At 43.6% G+C, this 23,840-nt stretch overlaps 1 protein-coding gene across 8 annotated transcripts in view; it reads left to right on the top strand.

Moving 5' to 3' along the window:
• The window catches only part of APBB2 (amyloid beta precursor protein binding family B member 2), a 290,968-nt gene that overhangs the window by 195,659 nt on the left and 71,469 nt on the right, over nucleotides 1-23,840 (top strand). For 5 of the 8 annotated variants that reach the window (XM_083165761.1, XM_083165766.1, XM_083165760.1 and 2 more), the window contains 3 exons: nucleotides 4,470-4,532; nucleotides 5,706-5,791; nucleotides 8,172-8,232. In XM_083165761.1, coding sequence (XP_083021887.1) covers nucleotides 4,470-4,532; nucleotides 5,706-5,791; nucleotides 8,172-8,232 — 210 coding nt within the window. The remainder of the gene's footprint in view (nucleotides 1-4,469; nucleotides 4,533-5,705; nucleotides 5,792-8,171; nucleotides 8,233-23,840) is intronic. The other 3 variants (XM_083165764.1, XM_083165763.1, XM_083165762.1) reach the window with 1 other exon arrangement.

The raw sequence follows: 23,840 nt of genomic DNA, 5'->3' as shown, positions 1-23,840 counted from the left end.
CAGAATCAAATTAAACCTTTAATGCCTGAGGCGGTTTTCAGCACATTCATAACATACAGATAATTTTACATTCTGTATGTCTTTCTCTAAAGGGAAGAGTAACAAAAGAGTAATATACTTTGGCTTGGTACAGTCCAGCATTCAGCGGTGTATGCAGCGTCTCGCGTATCCTTGGGCTCTTCGGACGTGCCCATCACACCTAACATTCAGGCCATTGGCATTATGGGAAAAAGTGCTGAGAATGATCCACCCCTATTTATCTCCTCAACATTCGCAGGGAACTGACTAAACCTCAACGTTGTAATATATAAACAGAAGTATTATCCAGGCCTTGTCAGGTTCCCTGGCCAATCTTTATATGGCCATATCTATTTATATGGGACGTCGTGTAATATTTATCAAGTACAGTACATGGAAATTTCCAACCATCAATGAAATTCTAATTAAAGTTTCCGAATGGAGGAAAGAGCCTGAGCATTGTAATAGCGTTCAGTTATTATTCTGACCCAAGTAGATCTGTGAGGGGAAGCTGACCAAGTGTCTGCCATGAAGGTGTGTGGCTTTGTGGTAGTTATCATGCACCGTTCATAGAACTCCAATATTAGGACATAATTAAAGATAAGATAAATACATATATATATATATATATATATATATATCTTTGTAAAGAGACCTACCACACACGAGCATAAGTTCTATAAGGGGAACCTCCTTTATCTACAACACATCATGGTCAGTTCCCAGTTTTGAACTAAAGCTGTAGAATAAATGGACGCGGTAACTGTGTAAGCCCCTCCCACACATGCGAGAAGGCGTGTTTAGTTCAGCAAAGATATAGCTATCATTCTAAATCTTATTTTAAATAGTTATGGGCGGGATTCGGGCAAGTTGTAGCTATAGAAAACGGTTACCATTCATGAATGAAGAAATTTTGAAGAAGAATGATTATTATGTTCTTGTTTAAAGTACTGCTGCCAGTTGTTCTATCAGAAAACTTGTGCAAGTATAAAAACATATCTAGCCACAATTAAAAAAAAAAAACCCCAAAAAAGAGCAGAATTGCTAGCTAAAGCAGAAAACAAAATTGAACGAATGGCATAGGATTGTTAAATTGACAACAGGTCAATTTAACAGGTGTTGATGGGGGCCACACATCAGGATCGAATCAGGATTGGGTGCTGCATAATTGCTCATGCACAGATCCCCAACGTCAAGAACGGGGATGATTTCAAACCTGTGTGAACAGGACTGAATCGGCTCCTTAGTTCCATATTAGGGTCACGACCTGTGATCAGATTCTGTTATTTTTATGTAGGAATTCAATGCTACCTGCTATCCTAGAGCTTCTTTCCCAGAATTCTAGAAATACCTCAAGCACTCCAGAAAGAGCAGACAGTACTGCTGCAAAGACCTTTTACCACATTGTGCCATAGTTGCCTACCTGACCCTTACTTCCCTGGTAGTGTAGGATTGCCATCACCTGTGGTGAGCCAGGTAATTGATAAGAAAGGTGTTTCACCACAGGTGATGGCAATCCTACATTACCAGGGAAGTCCAGGAGCAGAGCATGTTCTCCCTCATGGAGAGGGTCAAGTAGGCAAGTATGTATTGTGCCCACTGTCACCCAGTTTTGGTTCACCTTCAGCCCATGGGGTAAAACACTATTGGCCTAGTCTTAGTCTTATCCCTCACACTTATGCACAGAGCGCAGTGACACTAAGCTTCAGCAGATAAGATTGCCAAGTGTCAGTGTATGAGGAATGCACAGAAAGGTGACAATCTCTGCTCTCCTGTCCCATGTGTCATGTTCTGACATCTTCTCGTTATTTCTCATCCAATTCTCTTGACGCCAGAGATAAACAGGGACATTCTGAGCTCTGGAGTGGTCTGAAATATATGTAACCCTTGAATGACGCTCTGAAGTCATGTCATGCAGCAATGCTTGTAGCTCAGCCATAGCCATTACCAAGGCAAGAAATGTGCACTGATCTAAATAGAAAACTTTATTTTCTCAGTTGTAAGAGGCACATTTAAAGCATTGATCCAGTTAATTAATTAAGCTGCCATGATAGGGGAATTAAGTATTTTCCCTAGTGAGGTTATATTGGCATATATATTGTGGATGGTGTTTTTATGTCTTTATCTTAAGAAACATAGCTTTAATTAGAAAACTAAGTTGTGTTTTTTTTTTAATGGACTATAAAATAATTAGATCATTTATTTTCACTTTAGTTTATGGGTGTCACCAGGTAGATACAGTAAAACTACTGAAAGTCAGTGAAAAGTTACTGAAGATCAAGTCAATATAAAATACCTATGGCATTTTACGAACACTATACTCTAGACGGATTCGGTATGAAATCCCGACAGGGTCGAAATCCCGACAAGGACAAAATACAGACAAGGTCAAAATCCCGACATTTAAAATACCGACAAGGTCAAAGTACCGACATATAGAAAGTACAGGTGGTTTTGTCGGTATAATGACCCATTCGGGATTTTGACTGCATCCCCTCTAGACAGCTGGAATGAAAGCAACACAGTAAAGGCTTTGAAGGATTCTGGGAAAAAAAGCAAACTTTAGTTTCCTATTCATGAGCAGCTTTTCTTTCGGTTACATAGGTTTTCATATTTAAATGGAAATTATTTGCACTGTCCCCGTACACTCAACTCCTCCACCAGGCAGTAACTTTGCCCATTTATGCAGATGGTTTATACCACCTGCTCTCTGCGTTGCTCCTATAAGTAGGTCAGTGCCAAATTGTAGGCCAGGTGCATCTTTTGCAGAATGCTGACTGGAGCCCATTAAATGTAATGGTAGCGGTGGCAAGACTATTTGTGCAGTGCAGTCTTTGGCAGCATACGCCAGGGATGGACACATTAGGACTGTCTCTGCACTTTTAATAAAATGTGAGGTGCACATATACCTTTTATTTTACCCATTAAACAAATACTGTGCAATTTTGAAAAAGCTGCCATGATAGGAATGTTGACCCAAACAGAGGAGCGGACTGCTGCAGTGGCACAAAGAGATACTTAATGTTTAAAATGAGAAGAAAATAAATACCAGTAGTTTTTTTATATATACAATTTGTTGTGCTATGCACAGAATAATTGTAAAGGATCCAGGACAGGGTTTGGAACTTATAAGGCCCTTCTTCAGGTCTGATCGCAGTACAAATTTGTTCTAAAAAATGTGCAAAACCATGTGCACTGCAGGTGGGGCAGATGTAACGTGCAGAGAGCGTTAAATATGGGTGGGGTTTGTTGAAACTGTAACCTAAATTGCAGTGTAAAAGTAATGCAGCCAGTATTTACCCTGGACAGAAACAAAATAACTCTCACAAATCTAACTATCTCTATACATGTTACATCTGCCCCACCTGCAGCGCACATGGTTTAGCCCATTTTGAGAACATATTTGTACTGTGATCAGATCTGAATAAGGAAGTGCCTTAGTCCAAATTCTGCTTTCTTGTCCTAGACTGCAGTGCCTGTGTCTAGCAGCCAGCTGGGTAAATATGGCTGATGCCATGACCAGCGTATGTCCACAGATACATGCCGGCTTCTATGGACTGCGTCAGCTGTAACCCCTAGGGCAAGGTTGCCTACCCAGAAATCGGGTCCCCCTCCCGGCCCCCCGGAAAGGTAGGCAATCCTCCCGGGTTCTGCCTCACCCCCCGCATCTCCCGTGCAGCTGCCGGTCGCCTCGTTCAATTACCGCGATTCACGGCTTACCGTGATGAGGGCGTGGCTAAATATGCAAATCGCACCATTTAGCGCCGCCTCTCCTTGAGGACCCGCAAATCGGTCGGATTTCCAGTGCTGGGGGCGGGGCTTGATGATGTCTTAATCAGGCCCCAGCCCCCAGAAGTCATGCTACCAGTCTCCTCTCCGGGCTTCTCCTGGAGAGGAGAGTTTAAAAGTAGGCAAGTATGCCCTAGGAGTTGGGTAAAGCCAACAGCAACACAGACTCTTTTCATGGGACTTCCTGTCCTGAAGGTTTTGGAACCATCATGCCAATATACAGCTGAGCTCCCATAATAGCTCCTTGTTGTAAGCATAAGTGGCAACCAGAGTAGATATTGACGTCTGTCTGTCTCCCAGACAATACGCAGCCAGGCCCTCTTGGCATCTGTCAGCTGACCGCTCTTGTGCCCAAGCATTGGGGGACATTGACTGACCCCTGTGATATGTTTTTTTGTGTGCAGATTGACAGGCTAAATGTCACTCACAATTCCAGCATGGCACAATGGCCAACAAACAGCCCTGTAGTGCCATAGGTAGGGAAAGCGATATATGCCTGCAGCATGTTCCCATGAATGTCGTAAATTGCCGTGATAATTCCCCATTACAACGCTCTTGATCCTAAACTCACCCTGTAAAAATGTGCTAACAACATTGTCGTGTTTTGTTTCCCCCCTTACTTTCCTGTTCCCAATGTTCCGTGTGAATAATTGTATGCCTAGAAACAGCCATGGAGTGATTTTGCTGTTCTGAATGGGGGAAAGATAAATGTTGACATTTGGAAGGCAAGTATCTGGTCAGAGCTATTTCAACTCAATGTTCTGTTTGCATGGCAGTGGCTGCTGTATCACAATTACCATTCATCAATCAGGTATAGAAGAGGAACGCAAGGGGCGCACTCCTCCACCTGGGAGTACTTACTATATGGGTGCTACATTATTCTGTCACATGCTTTGCCCAGATTGGTAGATAGTCTCCAGTATGAAGTGCATGAACCAAATTCCTGCATATGCTGCTCTGCTTGGGGGCGTATCCATTCAACAGTCTATAGGTCAACCACTATTGGTCGACAGGCAAAATGTTGAAATGTGAAAAAGGTCAAGATGGTCTAGGTCAACATTGACAAAGAGTTGACACAAGTAACATGTCAATTGTCGACACAGGGAAAGGTTGACTTGCGTTTTTCTTGATTTAGAAGAACTGACATACTTCATGATCCACCTGCGCATAGAGGCAGAATATATTAGTGTGACCACTGCGCACGCCATGCCCGAAGCATGGCGAGCACAGTGGGCACAGCAATATGGTGTCCATGTCGACATAGACTCCAAAAAAACAAAAACATAAGTTGCCTGTGTAGACCTTTTGCATATGTTGACCTTTTTCATGCGTCGCGCTATTGCCCATCGACCAATAGTGGACAACTTCTTGACTGTCGACACTGTTGACTTATTAATCCACACCCGCTTGGGGGGAACAGGGTCTCCTTTGGAGTATGTACATCACATTGGCATATTTGCTTTACTTAAGATAAATATCACTTCCATTCTTATTCTTATTCTGCATCAATGATCGATGTAACCGTGCATGATGAATGATCCACCTTGGGAACATGTGTACACACACACACACACACACACACACACACACACACATACACACACACACACACACACACACACACACACATACACACACACACACACACACACACACATACACACACACACACACACACACACACATACACACACACACTGATCATTATCTCATGTGAGGCAAATATGGCTTTCTGATGAATGCTCTGCGTTGTATCTCCATTCAGCACATGGCATCGCATTGTATAGTACCACTTGCTAGTAAATATGGATCACTGTCTTAACCTCCAGCTTTTCTCCACAGTCCTGTTGAGTGATTGATGGCTGTTGCATTGTAATATGAATTCTGTTCATCTGTAGGACTTGCACGAAGCCACGGTAAACCCTGACCCAAGTCTGAAGGAGTTTGAAGGAGCTACATTACGCTACGCCTCTTTAAAACTAAGGCAAGGAAATGCACGGTTATATTACAAATGGGTTTCAGCATTTTCTAGGTTTTCTAGGTCAACATATACATGGTCGACACAAGCAAAAAGACAGCATGGCTAAGGTTGACATGAGGGGGTATTTTTCTTTGGAATACTTTTGCATCCACGCGGACTCCAAAGCATGACAAGGGGATGCGGTACACTAATTTAGAGTCTACCTCAGCGCTGGGCAACACCGGCCCTCCAGATGTTAATGAACTACACATCCCAGGATGCTTTGTATTAGTTTTGCTATGTGGCCATGCTGAAACTGATGCAAGGCATGCTGGGATGCGTAGTTCATCAACATCTGGAGGGCCGGTGTTGCCCAGCCCTGGTCTACGTGATGAAATCTACAACTTGACACCAAAAAAACATGAATACAGTAACTTGTGTCAAACTTACCATGTGCCGACCAATTCCACGTTGAGCTATTGTCTTTGTCGACTTTGTGACTGTCAACCACTTGGCGTCGACCAATGGACCCTAGACACACTGTAGGAAGGCAAAAAAACACTGTAGGAAGGCAAAAGATAAAAATAATTGGGAGTGGTAAGGGCTTTTTTTTTGGGGGGGGGGGGGGGAGGAGTGGGAAGTGCCGGGTTATCCATTTATCTAGTACAATGGTTCTCATACTCGGTCCTCAGGACCCCACACAGGTCATGTTTCCCAGGTAACCTGGCAGGAGCACCAATGGAGGAAATTGTGGGCACCGGTGCAAAAATATCATTTGAGCCCCCCTCCTCCACCCCAACCCAAGTTCATAATGTGCAACATGGCAGTTGGTAACAGAGGGAGACAAGGGCAACACTGGGTCCCTTAATTTTCAGAGGCCCCGGTGTACTGTACCTGCTGCACCAATGGTAGTTCCGCCTCTGAGGAGCGCTGTGTATCACCAACTGTCACTTTAAAAAAAAACACAGATGTCCTGGGAGACATGAACTGTGTGTGGTGCTGAGGACTGAGTTGGAGAACATGAGCTCTAGTACATTTTATACAATGATAGCTAGTAGCTGGATGGTTGCTACAGACAACATCTCCACCTGTCATCTTTAGAAAGTTTCATACATTTGCTGCAGGTTGCAGTAGGACATTTGTGGCGTACACACGGTTCAATGTAGTCTATTGTTCTATTCGATTTTGCTTATATAACGCTTTCGATTCGATCCCCATGTGAAGCCTCGCAGCATCGAAAACCAATAGAAAAATAGACTGTGCAGGCAAGACTATATAGTACAGCCCCCGTGCGCCGCTATCGTCCGGCATTAAGATTGAGCATGCTGGATAAATCTAATTAGATCACTGGTCTGGGCCTGTGTTCTCAACGGAGAACACAGGTCCTGACAGATCGCTCAGCACACAGCACATCGCTCAGATCACTCAGCAAAATCTCCCCGTGTGTAGGCACCAAAACATAGTACGGGTGCGCAGAACTCTACAGATATTAATCCGCCCTTCCCTGAACTGCCTATACTAACATTAGCCATGTTTGTGGACTGTGAGAGCAATCTAGCGCATTGAATTGCCACATTATTCCATATACTATCACTGCATCACTGATAGTTTTATTAGTAGTATACAAGTAATACAGATAGGCAATGTATTATCCGGACTACTTAGGACTTTGGGTTTTCCAGATAATGGTGTTTGTTTTGCACTTGGAACTACGTGGCTAAGTAAATGTACTAAATTACATGAATAACGGAGACCTATCTTTTCCCATACAAAACCAAGCAGTCCCCCCTCCTCATAAATATAGCTCCTCACACAACACTTATACTGCTTAGATAACAAATAGCCAGGTGCAACCTAGCTTGTGTCTCTTTTCCACTGCCGTCCCTGCCTGGTACAATGCTGGGAGCGGGTGACATCAGCACAGAGGCGGGTCCTGAGGCAGCATTTGGAGATGAGATAATCTCCCAGCGCCAACTGTGAACAGATCCTGGGTCGCATTGGGTTACTAGTTTAGACTGCAAAGGGTTGAATACATGTTCAATATTGCTCACTAGCTGGGTAGAAATGCTGACCCGGCATGTTCCAACTGTGTGCCTTTCCACTCCACAATATCCCAGGTTGCTGGGCGTTCATGTGCAATAGCCTGGTATATTTTGGGCAAGCAGTAGAAGTGATTATGCCTCTGTATAACAAAATTGCTAAACACCAAAAATTCTTTCTTTATTTTTATTCTGGATTCTAGAATTGTCAGGTTAATAGGTTAAAGGATAGGAGAATCCCATAACCTGTACTCTGTTACGCCCTTCTTCTGATGGAGAGGCTTGTTGTCATCAATGTTGCCTGTATCTAAGGGAAAGTGTAACACATGGCACTTACATATCCTTCCCTAAATTATCTTTCTCAGAAATGGACCTCCGTCTGATGAAGAAGACTCGTCCAGCATCAACAGTGACCCTGAGGCCAAGGTTAGAGATGTGGCTATTGATTTTGATTGTACTTTGTCATTCACCATGCTGGTTCACCTTCACCTGGTTATGCTGTATGATCAGGGAGATTTGGCATTTTAGTGACTGAGGACAGCTTTTTGTGCCCATATAATTGGATGTAAGGTGATCACATGACCCTTGCAGCTAATCCTATACCGTCCTATACTTGGTCAGAATAGGCCGCTGGATCTGTCTGTCCCATATGGCTGTTGGCATAATTATTTACAATATGCACAACTCTATTCAATAGACATAAATGGTAATAAACTGATGTAATGTCTAAGACTAAAGGTGCATTTTATTATTACAGGCTTTATATTTCACTAGCTCAGAAAAAGCAGCAACTCTGCCCAAACCAGAAAGAGAAGCATTTGGAAAGCAGAAGTGTTTATCCAGAAAAGAGTTCTCCTGCCACCTTGTGGCTGCAAGATATCACTAAGGATGATACAATACTTCTAAATTACCATCAGGCATATTTAGCAATGTTATTTTGGTACTGGTGTATTATCACGGCGCCCTTCGCGTCTCATCGCATACCACTAATTAAGGTATGCGATGGACCCGATTTTAGGCTTTTCCCGGGATGAGTGTACAATTTTAATATCGCGTTGCATCGCATGCCATTATAATGGCATGCGATGCGACGCGATTTCAATGTTAAATGCCCACCCAGACCCGATTTTTGATTGTATCCCCACCCTGATGGGTAATGACAATGTTAAATGCCCCCCTATTGTTAACGCCACCCCACTATCAACGCCAACCCGAAGCGTGGCGAGCGCGGCGGTACGCGTCCTCCGACCTTTTCATACCCCCACTATCCACGTCGCCGTGGAGTTGTTTTTATATAGTGTGGTGAGCGCACGCGCATTACTTCACAAATATTACGCGTCCCCTCGCTGGGCTCGCTGCACTCGCCACGCTTATAAAATCTACTCCACGCCGACGTGTATAGTGGTGGTATAAAAAGGTCGGAGGACGCGTACCGCCACCCCGTGCGGGCTCGCTGCGCTCGCCACACTTTGGGTTGGCGATGATAGTGGGGTGGTGTTAACAATGGGGGGGCATTTAAACATAGTCATTACCCATCAGGGTGGGTGTACAATGTAAAATCGGGTCTGGGGGGGCATTTAACATAGGAATCAGGCATCTGGGTGCCTGTACAATTAAAAATCGGATATAACCGCGTCTCATCGCATCGCATGCGATCATATGGCATGCAATGCGATTTTGTGGTTGTACAATGCCCTGCGATGGAAATCGGGGGCGCCGTGATAATACACAAGTACCGTTATTTTTACTAATATTATGTGGAGAACCGTGTTCTCACACCCCTTTCACATTACTTTAGTACTTAAGGGCAGTTTGAGGAGACTTCACAAAATTTCTTGAAATAATTTTTTTTTTCTTAATCAGATTGCATTTCAAATACCAGTGATGGTAAATGTGATCTGCCCAAATTGAATAAAAAAAAAATTGTATATGGATACCAGAGGGAACCCTGCGATAATAGCGCTATCTTCAGATAGCATTATCTGGTTCTCTGAATCCTGCACATTCTTCTGGCAGTGCAGGATGTGCTCTGATCAGGCCCCTGTGATTAGCCATGTGTGTCTTATAGACACATAGGGTTATAAGATGACTGGTCTCCTGGATTGATAACTGGTCCTGGCAGCAGGAAAAGTCACAGGGTAGTAGCCACTAGCTGCTGTGCTCTGGGTATTTTTTTTTTTTCCTGAGAAGTGTGGGAAGAGGATTTGCATGAACTGCATTTACTTACAAGCTCCGTCCGTGCATGCGATAATTGCTAACTGGTTGAATTTATCCCATCCGCATACAAGATACATGATAAATATGCACCTAAGAGTCTGATACAAAGGTGGGCGCTGATATTTGATCTGTTGAGTGGATATTTTTGCTACTGCACAGGCGTGGAAAGCCCAGAAAACCCCTCTGGCTCATGAATACCACTGAGGGGACGCAAAGACCGCTGTTGTGTTTTGAATCACTTGCAGTAGAGTCAGCGGATGACAACTACTGTATGAGCATTTTATGGGACAGTCACGGGCGTGTCAGTGACCATGGCTGTGTTTCCAGAGGCAGGTCTACAGCCACAGAGGCCATGTTTAGAGAAATAGGATGTGAAAACATTGAGCTGTTGAAAATGTTAATGGTGTGCACAATGGTTCCCTGAATGTGTAGTGCTCAGAATCGTGGATCCAGTGGCACTGCCTATGGATACTGAAAGTGGGCATCTCACCACTTGTACTCTGTGTTGACCACTGGTGCACAACACAGCATATAGCATTTGCCTTTTAATGTTGTCGCGAATCTGGAAAAATGAAACAATAGTGAATGCAAATACGTCTTGCTTTGAATCAGGCCATAAGTAACTACATCAAGGCTGCACGCACCACATCTTTGTCAAATGCTAGTAGCTTCTTCCCACTGATAAAGGCTTTATTTTATTTTTCCATACAGATTTCTGAACTGCTGACCGCACAGCTCATTATTAGTGGTAACCACACTGCTCTTTCATATACTATATATATGACCAGGTCAAGGCAGCTGTCCCTATTTCCTGGGACAGACCCATATTTGAAAGATTTATCCCTTGAAATGTCCCTAATTTTAAATATTAACAAATCTATTAACGCAGTTTTTTATTATCCTCCATTTTCAATAAAGGAGCTAACTCCTGTAGAATCGCATGAGTGATCACACCCCGCATTATGCCTGATGTCTTTGTTCTGCACATGCGCAGGACCGGTCCTGTGATCACACTACATAATGCATCTGCCTGATTGAGGCGCAGTTTCCTTGGCATCGCAAGCCATGCGCAGGACAGGCAGCCTGGGTATGGTTAGACTTACTCAGGCTGCAGTTGCAGAGGGATGCCATAGTTCCATGCAAATGCAGGCAGGAGGTGATATGCAGGTAGGGGGTGGTAATACCTCCTTCTGCATTTGCATTGTGTTAGGATTGCATATGTTAAGCTTCTGCATACTGTAGGGTTTATGCAGAGCCTATAAACCTTTACAGCATACTGTGGGCATCATGCGGAGCCTATTAACCTTTACAGCATACTGCGGAACTCATGCAGAGCCTATAAACCTTTACATCATTCTGTGGGCCTCATGCAGAGCCTATAAACCTTTACAGCATACTACGGGCCTCAGGCGGAGCCTATAAACCTTTACAGCATACTGTGGGCCTCATGCGGAGCCTATAAACCTTTACAGCATACTGCGGGCCTCATGCAGAGCCTATAAACCTTTACAGCATACTACAGGCCTCAGGCGGAGCCTATAAACCTTTACAGCATACTGTGGGCCTCATGCGGAGCCTATAAACATTTACAGCATACTGCAGGACTCATGCGGAGCCTATAAACCTTTACAGCATACTGTGGGACTCATGCAGAGCCTATAAACCTTTACAGCATACTACGGGACTCATGCAGAGCCTATAAACCTTTACAGCATACTGTGGGACTCATGCAGAGCCTATAAACCTTTTACAGCATACTGTGGGCCTCATGCGGAGCCTATAAACCTTTACAGCATACTGTGGGACTCATGCAGAGCCTATAAACCTTTACTGCATACTGCGGGACTCATGCAGAGCCTATAAACCTTTACTGCATACTGTGGGCCTCATGCGGAGCCTATAAACCTTTACAGCATACTGTAGGACTCATGCGGAGCCTTTAAACCTTTACAGCATACTGCGGGACTCATGCGGAGCTAATAAACCTTTACAGCATACTGTGGGCCTCATGCATAGTCTATAAACCTTTACAGCATACTGTGGGCCTCATGCATAGTCTATAAACCTTTACAGCATACTGTGGGACTCATGAGGAGCCTATAAACCTTTACAGCATACTGTGGGACTCATGCAGAGCCTATAAACCTTTACAGCATACTGTAGGACTCATGCGAAGCCTTTAAACCTTTACAGCATACTGTGGGACTCATGCACAGCCTATACATCTTTACAGCATACTGTGGAACTCATGCAGAGCCTATAAACCTTTACAGCATACTGTGGGACTCATGCGGAGCCTATAAACCTTTACAGCATACTGTGGGACTCATGCGGAGTCTATAAACCTTTACAGCATACTGTGGGACTCATGCGGAGCCTATAAACCTTTACAGCATACTGTGGGACTCATGCAGAGAGCCTATAAACCTTTACAGCATACTGTGGGACTCATGCGGAGCCTTTAAACCTTTACAGCATACTGCGGGACTCATGCAGAGCCTATAAACCTTTACAGCATACTGTGGGACGCATGCGGAGCCTATAAACCTTTACTGCATACTGCGGGACTCATGCAGAGCCTATAAACATTTACAGCATGCTGCGGGACTCATGCAGAGCCTTTAAACCTTTACAGCATACTGTGGGACTCATGCAGAGAGCCTATAAACCTTTACAGCATACTGTGGGACTCATGCGGAGCCTTTAAACCTTTACAGCATACTGTGTGACTCATGCACAGCCTATACATCTTTACAGCATACTGTGGAACTCATGCTTAGCCTATAAACCTTTACAGCATACTGTGGGACTCATGCGGAGCCTATAAACCTTTACAGCATACTGTGGGACGCATGCAGAGCCTATAAACCTTTACAGCATACTGTGGGACTCATGCACAGCCTATACATCTTTACAGCATACTGTGGGACTCATGCACAGCCTATACATCTTTACAGCATACTGCGGGTCTCATGCAGAGCCTATAAACCTTTACAGCATACTGTGGGACTCATGCACAGCCTATACATCTTTACAGCATACTGTGGGACTCATGCGGAGCCTATAAATCTTTACAGCATACTGCGGGCCTCATGCAGAGCCTATAAACCTTTACAGCATACTGTGGGACTCATGCAGAGCCTATAAACCTTTACAGCATACTGCGGGCCTCATGCAGAGCTTATAAACCGTTACAGCATACTGTGGGACTCATGCAGAGCCTATAAACATTTACAGCATGCTGCGGGACTCATGCGGAGCCTATAATCCTTTATAGCATACTGTGGGACTCATGCACAGCCTATAAACCTTTACAGCATACTGTGGGACTCATGCGGAGCCTATAATCTATTGTTCATCTATTGTGCTTAACACGTGGTTCCGTATAAATGTCCACAAGACATGCATGTAGCCATAGGGATCATTGTGTTTTATCACCAATGCTGGGAAATGGCGCTGACTATTCAATGTAAATGTATCTATCTTTCCTTTTTTCCTCACAAATGTAACAGTGTAATGTGGGCTAGGTGAAATGAGGGAGATTGCTAGACTAATGAGGGAGAGAGGGAGATTGCTGCTATTTCAGGGAGTCTCCTGCAGAATGCAGAATGGTAGGCAACTATGACTCAAGATCTACCAATGGTCCACGTTTTCCAAATCACCTAGCTGGTACACAGCTGTAGTCATTACTAATTGTCATACATGCTGCATTCATTCCACAGGTGACCTGAAAAACATGAACTGTTGGTAGATCTTGAGGCCAGATGTGGCCACTCCTGTCGTGCATGATACTAAGGGGGGGTATTCAATCGCCGGCGACCGGGCTCTATTCAATGCTGTCTTCCCTGACAGCATTGAGCAGGGTTTCTTGGCAGAACGAGCTCGACTTCACTAGCTGTCAGGCTCGTTCTGCCGAGAACGGCCGGGAAGTGATGAGCTGCCGGCTGCAGTTTGCCTCTTCCCTGCCGCAACTCGCGGCCACGCCCCCTTCTCGCTCCCCGGCAGGTGGGACATTGAATCCCACCTGCATGTTCTCAGCTGAACTGACCGAGAACGGGACAGGGTCACGGCGGTCGAGCAAGCTCGACCGCCGTGACCTAAACATTGAATACCCCCCTAAATGCAGATATTTGCCGGCATACTGAGCATTTTGAGTCTAATGCCAACCACAAATCAAGGAGAAGGTAATGCGGTATAATAAGTGACCAGTTTCAGAAATATCTTACTACACCTAGGCACCCAACCCTCCAAATCTCATTGGATGGCACAGCTATGAGGATAATGGTATACGTCTAAAGGGATATATAGTATACATTTGAAATTAGTTGGCACAAATCCCAGTGTTGCCAATAACTCTGTTGGGTCATCAGCAATATACAACATATTTGAAATCCCCCCCCCTTAGATGTATGGTTTACATCACTCTCCGTTATCAGAATCCATTGCTTAGAAGGCCCATGTGTAAAGGTTGATGTTATCACTTTTACAAAAACAGCATAAGTGGATCCACTTAGTAAAGACCTGTCCTGCAACATATTTCCACCGATAATAATGAATCCATCCAATCCATTTTCCTGACTGACCATAGCAAATGAGGGCAAGAACCTGAATATCTGGCTAGGAGGAAATGACCGACGATTACGACAAACTATCAACCGCTTTTATGCTCCTGCAGGAAATACTCATTCTCTACAAACCTTCCGTGGTTCGGAACACTGTATGCTCCATGTTTTACTTTGTTCCCTTATGAAACCAAATGCAGAGGTTTGGATACAGTATACTGCTATATATGAGAGTCAGATTTGAGCCTTTTTTGGGATATTCCTATTTGGTTACAAACAAAGTCAGTTGGAACTCTTGTGATTGTATACAGACATTGTTCTCTGCCCCCATCCTTATTAAAGATCTGTGGGCAAGAAGTGATAAAGAGAAGATGGACATTGGAGAAACGTTCTAAGACTCCACACATTTTACACTTGACACATTTTCTGGAGAACCATTAAATCCCATTGTCTTCTGGACACATGGAGCATTCTCCATCTAGACTGCTCTTGGCTGAAGGCTTCCTTACCAGACAACGGAATTGAGATACAAAGAGGTAAATTTACTAAAGAGTTCTGTTAAAGATGGGATGTTGTCCATAGCAACCATTCTACTTACTTTAGCACCTTCTAGAAGATAACCGAATATGATTGCTATGGCCAACATCCTTTCTTGTATAGAACTCTCATTTTAGTACATTTACCCCTAAAGCTGCTGATCCAGCTTTATGGGGGGTTATTCTAGTTCACTCCTTCTGGCAAATTCCTTCTTAGATGGACAAAACCATGTGCACTGCAGGGGGGGGCAGATGTTACTTGTGCAGAGAGAATTAGATTTGGGTGGGGTTTTACTTGAAAGTGAGATCTATATTGCAGTGTAAAACCATAGCAGTCAGTATTTACCCTGCACAGAAACAAAATTACTCACCCAAATCTAATTCTCTGCACAATTCTCTGTGCATCTAAGAAGGAATTTGCCAGAAGGAGTGACCTAGAATAACCCTATGTTGCGATTAATTCCTTTATTATCCCTGAGCTCTCTTTCCTCCGTTGAGGGGTCCCCTTTACATCCAGATATGGTTAAACAGGACTGAAGCTAGGATTTTCATCAGCCGGGGTAAGGCAGTAATTTGGCTCGACTCTGGCCCCCCCAATATACTGGAACAAGACTGTATTCGCTCCTATTATGGATGCTGAAGATGATATACAATGTAACCTTTATCTCTGCCACTTGCTTAATCCAGCAATAGCCCAACTGTGACGTGCACTATACAGCTCGCTATATCATTTAGGTTACACTTGGCGTTTATTAAACGGGCCACTAAGTTCAGGAAATTACAGTGAGAACTGAATAAAACATGGTCCCAGTGTGGGACAGGGCTCCATGCTGCTGCACCACTAAGCCTTGGCTATGTTCTCACCTCTCGCTGCATATGTATGGATGTACTAAGCTTTGGCTGAAGGTCAGCATATTCCTCCTTTCCTACAAGGTATGTTACCCAGGACACAGAATAGGAACATCACCTCCATTATTCTGCGTTCTAACTGATGTACATAACACATTTGAATAACAACTATTTGTTCTGACCTGTTTAGGTGGTTTCAGAATATTGAGCATCTGAGACTGGATTAGAATCTGCTTTATTGGCCAGGTATACTTGCGTATACTCGGAATTTGTGTTTGCTGTTTAACACTTTAAGCACCAATATCTCTGTGAGAGATGTGCATAATATCCACAAAAAATGTCAGCATCCACCACATTTGTTATATACATTCAAATAAAAAATGTTGTGTAAAAAAAAGATTATATTACCTATATAAGGTAACATTACAGGTCATTATAATGAATAGAAATGTTTTCTTGGCAATTTTCACACCTATTTTACCAAATTCACTTGGCGCTCAAAGGGCCAGATGTACTAAGTTTGAAAAGTGATAAAATGGAGAGTGATAAATAGCCAGCCAATCCGCTCTGCCTGACATTTTTTTCAAACACATCATGTGACATGCAATTGAGGAGCTGATTGGTGGTTTATCAATATCCATTTTATCACTTTTCAAGCTTAGTATATCTCGCCCAAAGTGTTAATCATTATAAGTCCATGTGGTGTTGATGACCTTGTACATCTATGTGTGTAGAAATAACAAGTTTTATTTTTTTAATAAACCAAAACTTACCACTGTAGAGAGCATTTCAGCTTAATTTAATATTAATTATCATATCTGTGTTACTGCCCCTTTCACATCGCAAATGCCAGGTCGCAACTGGAATTTGGACACAGGACTGTTCCGGGAGCTACCCGGTATTTGCCATGATAGTCCCCCACTGCAACCCGGGAATAAGCTAGGTTGCTGATGTCAGATAGGGGGCGGGGCAGTGGTACATCATGTTGGGGTGGGGGAGGAGGCAGCGCTTGAATCTGACGCTGTCTCCTCGCTATAGTGTGCACGGGAACCCGGGTTACCCGTTCACACTGCACAGCAACCCAGGCCTGACACTGGATTAACCCTTCTTTTAACCCAGGTTGAAATGCCAGGTTGCGGGACACGGGTAATTTGAAAAGACCCTTTCACTGGTTAGACCCAGGTTATTTGTTTGATGTGAAAGGAGTATATAAAGTTGTTAGGATATGATTGATAAACTACTAAGCACCTTAGTAATGACCATTTTATAGTGTAAGGACGATGGCCCCTCACCAGTCACACTCAGTGGCAGTGACAGGGACTGCAGTGCTAAATATTGGTTGTTTGCAGCAAGACTTGGCAGCATGCCCTACATGGAATTAAAATACATTCAAAGCCACGAAGGAAACTGCAGATAAATAATGCAGTAATGTTACGTTTCAGGGGTGAATAACACGATTTGTTACATTTTATTACAATGCATGAAAAATACGTCATCATTTCGGCAATTAGTGTTACTGCTTTTACTGGAATAAGTCATGTTTGGCCTCGTTCAGGCTTAAATAACTTGAGAACTTGTTGGAGGTGCAATACGAAGGTGCAGAATTATCATTTCATAAGTTTAGAACAAGATCCAGAGAGAGTGAGCTGGTGGTATAGGATATACAGAATAGGTGTATTTTTGTTGACCAACTCAATCCCACAAATCCCAGGACTGAAGGTTTTTCAATCCAGGGATTGATAAAATGACCCGGGGTTGGATACTCTAAAAACAAGGCAGACGGTTGCCAGGTAACTAAAGGGCTGGTGGGACTGCAGCCCCCTGCCTCCATATAGAAACAGGCACATTGGGATGTAGCTTATTTAGTTCTACAATTCAGAACTCTCTGTGCACCGCGGGCACTTCTGAGGGGATGCGGTCATTCGTCAGACTGCATTTAGGTCTACAGTCATTAGGTCGACCCCACTAGGTCGACTGGCAGGAAGGTCGATCTGACTTAAGGTCGACATGGGCCAAGGTCGACATGACTTAAGGTCGAATTTGCATAAAGGTCGACATGAGGAAGGTCGACTGGTCATAAGGTCAACATGGGTTTTTCACTGTTTTTTGAGCCGACATGTGCCGACAGGCGGTATTTCATGCCCTACCATCCACTAGGGCGTGGTGGGAGAATAAAATAGTGTGCTGAGCGCAGCGAGGCACCGTGCCTGAAGCATTGCGAGCGATGCGAGGGTCCGATTCTCATTGCCAACTGTGTCCATGTCTGTGACTGTGTCGACATTCGGATAAAAAAACAGTGAAAAACCCATGTCGACCTTATGACCAGTCGACCTTCCTCATGTCGACCTTTATGCAAATTCGACCTTAAGTCATGTCGACCTTGGCCCATGTCGACCTTAAGTCAGGTCGACCTTCCTGCCAGTCGACCTAGTGGGGTCGACCTAATGACTGTAGACCTAAGTGCAGTCTGACGAATGATCCCATTCCCTTCTGAGATACCCAAAGTAAAGCTGGCCATACATCTACAGAGTTATTGTGCAATCTGGCTGGTTGGAACAAAAACCTGGTAAGGAATCAGAGCAAATGACAGTTGACTATTTGCTTCTAAATGCTGACACTGTCATTTGCTTTCATCCATTACCAGGTTTTTGTTCCAAATAGCCAGATCGGACAGTATATCTGTAGATGTATTTTTTTGGGGGTGGATTTTTACCTGCGCACTGAATCTATTATGTTATGCACATAGCCTACCCTCCCTGACACGTCCTGCCCTCAAATATGTCCAAACATCACCCCCACTCCGTCCAACATCACAGCTGCTAGTGTACATCTTGCTGGACGCCGCAATATGCTACACATGTAACATCTATTCAAATACTCCGGCAGCCTGGATAACTGCCCATCCCCCACAACATTGGGGACGGAAAACATAGTGCCATAACGTAACTACCATAACTTCAGAATTCCGACACAGATTGGGGTACACATATAAAAACCTGGACTAAACCAACATATTTAATTGAGAAAATTCCCATCAGGACTGTAACCACAACCCTACGCACACCCAATGTGCAAAAGGATTTATCCTGATACCCATTGTATTGTGATTGCACAGTGAAAGTGAATATTTAATGCACCAATCATAACTCCTTGTTATATTGATTGTATATACATGATTTTTAGACTTGTTTGTACCATTCATATTAATATTTATTGATATATTCTGTGTGTATACATGATTTTATACCTATTTTTGCACTAAACTTTATGAGTATATACATTTTGAACTTTTCGGGGGTGTGAAAGGGTCAACACAGATCTTAAATCCCGGCACTCCGACCCTGCTCTTGACTCAAATACATTTCCAACATTTTTTACATCACTTTCTGATAAACGTTTAGGGGGATCTTCTATTTATAGATCTTATTACCCCCAATTGCGGCTTCCTTTTCGGCAACAGCTGCACTTATGGGTATTATGCATTGCGCGTCTCAAGCATGCAAACATAATCCCTGATGAGCAGCCGCCTCAACCGCTAGATCACATGGCACCGGGAACTGCTTTCTCTGAGCCATGTGTATTCGCACGATCGTGGTTCCATTTGGGATGATAAAAACAGCCTCTAATTGGATACATAGTCACTTATTTTTCAAAACATACAAACTTTATTTGTTGCACCCTGGACACAAGCTGACCTTTAAATAATATGCCACATTGTACTATAATAGGTGTGAGGCCACTCATTATCAGGTTATGGCCAACATGCACAAGGTTGACATAGACAAAAGTTGACATAAGGTCGGCACTCCTGTTCCCAATCCAAGTCCTTGTGGATGGTAAATTCTGAAAAAGCCCAAAAAGAGAAAAAAAAGGTACTCTTTACTTAGAAGGGCGCCCACGATTTTGATCGTGGGCATCGTTAGTAAAAAATCTCGGGCATTGACCCGATTTTTCCATAGGAAACAATGTTAAATGGGCCACAGAGGCCAAATAGGCACCCTGAAGTGTATAATGGCCACCCGAATTATTAACGCCACCCCACGATCAACGTCAACCCGAGGGGCGGCGGTACGCGTCCTACGACCTTTTCATACCCCCACTATCCACGTCGGCGTGGAGTCGAGAATAGAAAATGTGGCGAGCGCAGCGAGCCCGAAGCGTGGCGAGCGCACGCGGACAGCTGTGAAGCCCGCGAGGGGAAGCGGATACCTGTGAAGGTATCCGCGTCCCCTCGCGGGGCTCGCTGCGCTCGCCACGCTTCGGGCTCGGTGGCTCGCTGCGCTCGCCACATTTTCTATTCTCAACTCCACGCCGACGTGGATAGTGGGGGTATGAAAAGGTCGTAGGACGCGTACCGCCGCCCCTCGCGGGCTCGCTGCGCTCGCCACGCTTCGGGTTGACGTTGATCGTGGGGTGGCGTTAACAATTCGGGTGGCCATTATTCACTTCAGGGTGCCTATTTGGCCTCTGTGGCCCATTTAACATTGTTTCCTATGGAAAAATTGGGTCAATTGAGGCATTGAACAGGAAAATCGGGTCAAGTGAGACATTTAACATTGTTCCCTATGGGAAATCTCGGGCATCTCGTCTGTCGCATCGCACCTGATTTTTTAGTGCATTCAGTGCCCGAGATGGCCGAGATGGGCGCCCTTCTAAGTAAAGAGTACCAAAAAAAATTACCAATAACTCATTTAATGCATAGAACCTTTTTATCTTTTTGGGTGCGCATGTGCATTCATTACTCACTGACACATTGTAAAAGAGCTACAGGTGGAGCTAATTATTTCCCTTTTGATTCTGTGAGGAGACATGGAAAGCATGCACCGTGTGGGGTCCTGAGGACCAAGTTTCAGAACCTGTGACCTAGACAATGTTGACGCATTGACCAAATACCCAGCCAGCCAGCACCGCATTAACTTTTTCAAATATATAATAAATAAAACAATAAATATTTTAGATTTTTCTGATGTTTGGACTTTTTAATTCTTAATTGTTTAGTGGGAGCATTCGGTAGAGAAACAGCCTGTGTGCTGCACACTTGTATTGCCACAAGAGGGCAGCAGTGCACTGAATAGTCACTTGTACTATTACCAGGTCGCATTTACTCATTTGAATTAGCAAGTACAGTATGTAGGTGATGACCTTCATAATTGCTGGTGATCAGAATGTCAGCTCAGCTCAGTGTTACCTGCACACAGTTATCGTGCTGTGCTGCTGCTGTATTGCAATACTCAACATGTTATATTGATCATTTAATGACTAGGTTATATGATATTGACATTATTATTTTTATTTTATCCTGAGATATAATAAAATAGACATTTTATTCAAATGAATTGTCTTAAACACAGATATGTTATTGCTCAGTTAATAAATACAACTCTTGTGTTGGTGGGCTTGATGGGGTATGGGTCATTAGGTCTACAACAAGTTGGTCTACATGGGTCTAGGTCGACATGTCAGTAGGTCGACATGGGCAAGGTCGACAGTCAAAAGGTCAACATGGGGTTTTTCATGTTTTATTTTTACCCTAATGTCGACGTGGACACTGAAACGTTGTTGCACTCGCCATGCTTCGTGTACGGTGCCTCGCTATGCATGGCACACTATTTTATTCGCCCACCACACCCTAGTGTGGATGGTAGGGCATGAAATACCACCTGTCGGCACATGTCAGCTTAAAAAACAGTGAAAAAACCCATGTCGACATTTTGGCCTAATGCTTGTGTCGGCCTAATGACCTGTCGACTTTTCTGCATGTCGGCCTAAAGGATGTCGAACCAATGCTTGTCATGACCGTATCCCGCTTGATGAGTGCGCCCTGAGATGACACTGGGGGGGGGGGGGGGGGGGGGTAACTAAAAAGGGGAGTTCTATTTCACATGGAATGTTGCTATGGGCAACCAATCAGATGCTATCCATTGTCTTCTAGAAAGTGCTAAATAAATAAAAAGTAGATTTTGATTGGTTGCCCATAGCAACATCCCATGGGAAATAGAACTCCCAACTTAGTCAATTTAGTCCTAGGTGTGAGACCAGGTCAGTAGGTCATTCTATGCTACCCACATAGGTTCACAAGCAGCAGAACAGTTTGTAATCAGATCTATTTATATTCGTGGTTGGTTCTCTGTTCTAGGAATATTCTCATCTCTGTAGATCAACCCTTAGAATTATCCAATAGAAAAGAGAGATTTTTTGCAGTGCACTCTGGAATCTGATACAAGGTCCCACTGGAGCTATTGCGAAAATATTGACAGATATTATTTATTTATTTACAGTTTCTTATATAGCGCAGCACATTCCGTTGAAACATAACTTTTATTTCAATTACCGTCAAAAAAAAAATAATCTCCAAATATATAGTGAACGTTAAAAATAGTGATAATAAAGATAGAAAATGAATGAATAAAAAAATTATTACAAAAGTATGTACCCAATTCTTATGGGCTTGTAATTGTCTTAAATTTATAGCAAATTAGCGGCATAACATCAAGCTTTGAAAAGGTTGACGTGTTTTTCATGTTTTTTTTTTAATTAACACCGACTGTTCTTACTTCAGGATCCAAGCGGGCAATAGAGTCAGATCAGATCATCTGATTAGAGTCAGATAGTGTGCTGAGCGAGGGGATGCGGTACACATGCGTCCCCAGCATCCATGTCAGCAGATTTCAAAATACACCAAAAAAACACAGAAGACTCATGTTAACCTTTTTTATGCATCAACCTGTTTTCTGTCAACAAATAGTGGTCGACCTATTGACTATCGACGTAATTACTGTACACCTATCCACACCCAAGTCAGAGTGCTGAACAAAAGAAAAAATATTTTTAGCCTTTTCTACATTGTATGTTGACCTAGTGGAATGCAAGGCAAGCTGGCCCTGCAGGAGGAGGAGCTGGCTGTGTAGTGGTTACTGATTCGGAAGCTCTGTCCACTAATCTCACATAGGGCGGGGAGTATCATGGAAGGAAACTCATCACACAGTCCCCCATTACCGACTCTACTATCCATACTTCCAAATCTCTTGTCCCTAATACCCATTCTCCTCTCCCTGCTGCCAACTCTCCTATCTATCAGCAACGTCCTATACATACTGCCTATAGAGACACTTTGGCAGTATTTGTTTATTGTAGTCGGTGACAAATAACTATAGAGCTCCAAAATGGTGTGGTGTTGGTACTGGGACTTGAATCCTAAAGCCACTGGGAGATGGCTGTGGGGTACAGGATGCAGAGGCCGCCATGACTCGCTGGTAGCAGGCAGTAGCATAGTGGGGAAAAGACCAGGCTCAGGAACCATAGAACGGGTGGTCAAAAAAATGATTCCCAAAGAAACCTACAGTTTTTGGAATATTTTGGTTTCCACATAACCAGACAAATGAGGCCAAATGTAATATACCCTTTTTTTATTTATTTTTTAAGCGGCAATCAATGACATGGCAAAATACACCTGGTTTTTCCATGTAAATGATTGCCGCTTTTAAAGATAAAGCAGTGATAAAGTGAAAGTTTACGATGCACCAACTTCTGTCATTCTGCATTACCACCTTCCACTTTATCACAAACATCTGCCCTGAAGTTTGTAGTGTGTAAAAGAAACCCCTGTAAAGATACAGAAGCATTTCTGAGTTTGCGTTCATAAGCGATCGTGTTTCTAAATGCTGAATATGGACCATTTACTAAGCAAACGCCTGTGAGGAGCAGTGTCAATCCATCTATGCCCCTATTTACCCCCGCCCAGCTGTCCGTCGTGCTGACTACAGAAGATATATATGCAGGCTCATTGCTATCATTTCGGAGTGTTTGGGTATCGGTAATGGATAAGACTTCCCCACTCCATACATTTCAGCTTTATTAATAGAATTATACA

This window comes from Crinia signifera, chromosome 1 (genome assembly GCF_055691185.1).
Source record: "Crinia signifera chromosome 1, ASM5569118v1, whole genome shotgun sequence".
Lineage (NCBI taxonomy): Eukaryota > Metazoa > Chordata > Amphibia > Anura > Myobatrachidae > Crinia > Crinia signifera.
The sequence above is the reverse complement of the archived record's forward strand: the minus strand, read 5'-3'. Positions and strand labels throughout refer to the sequence as shown.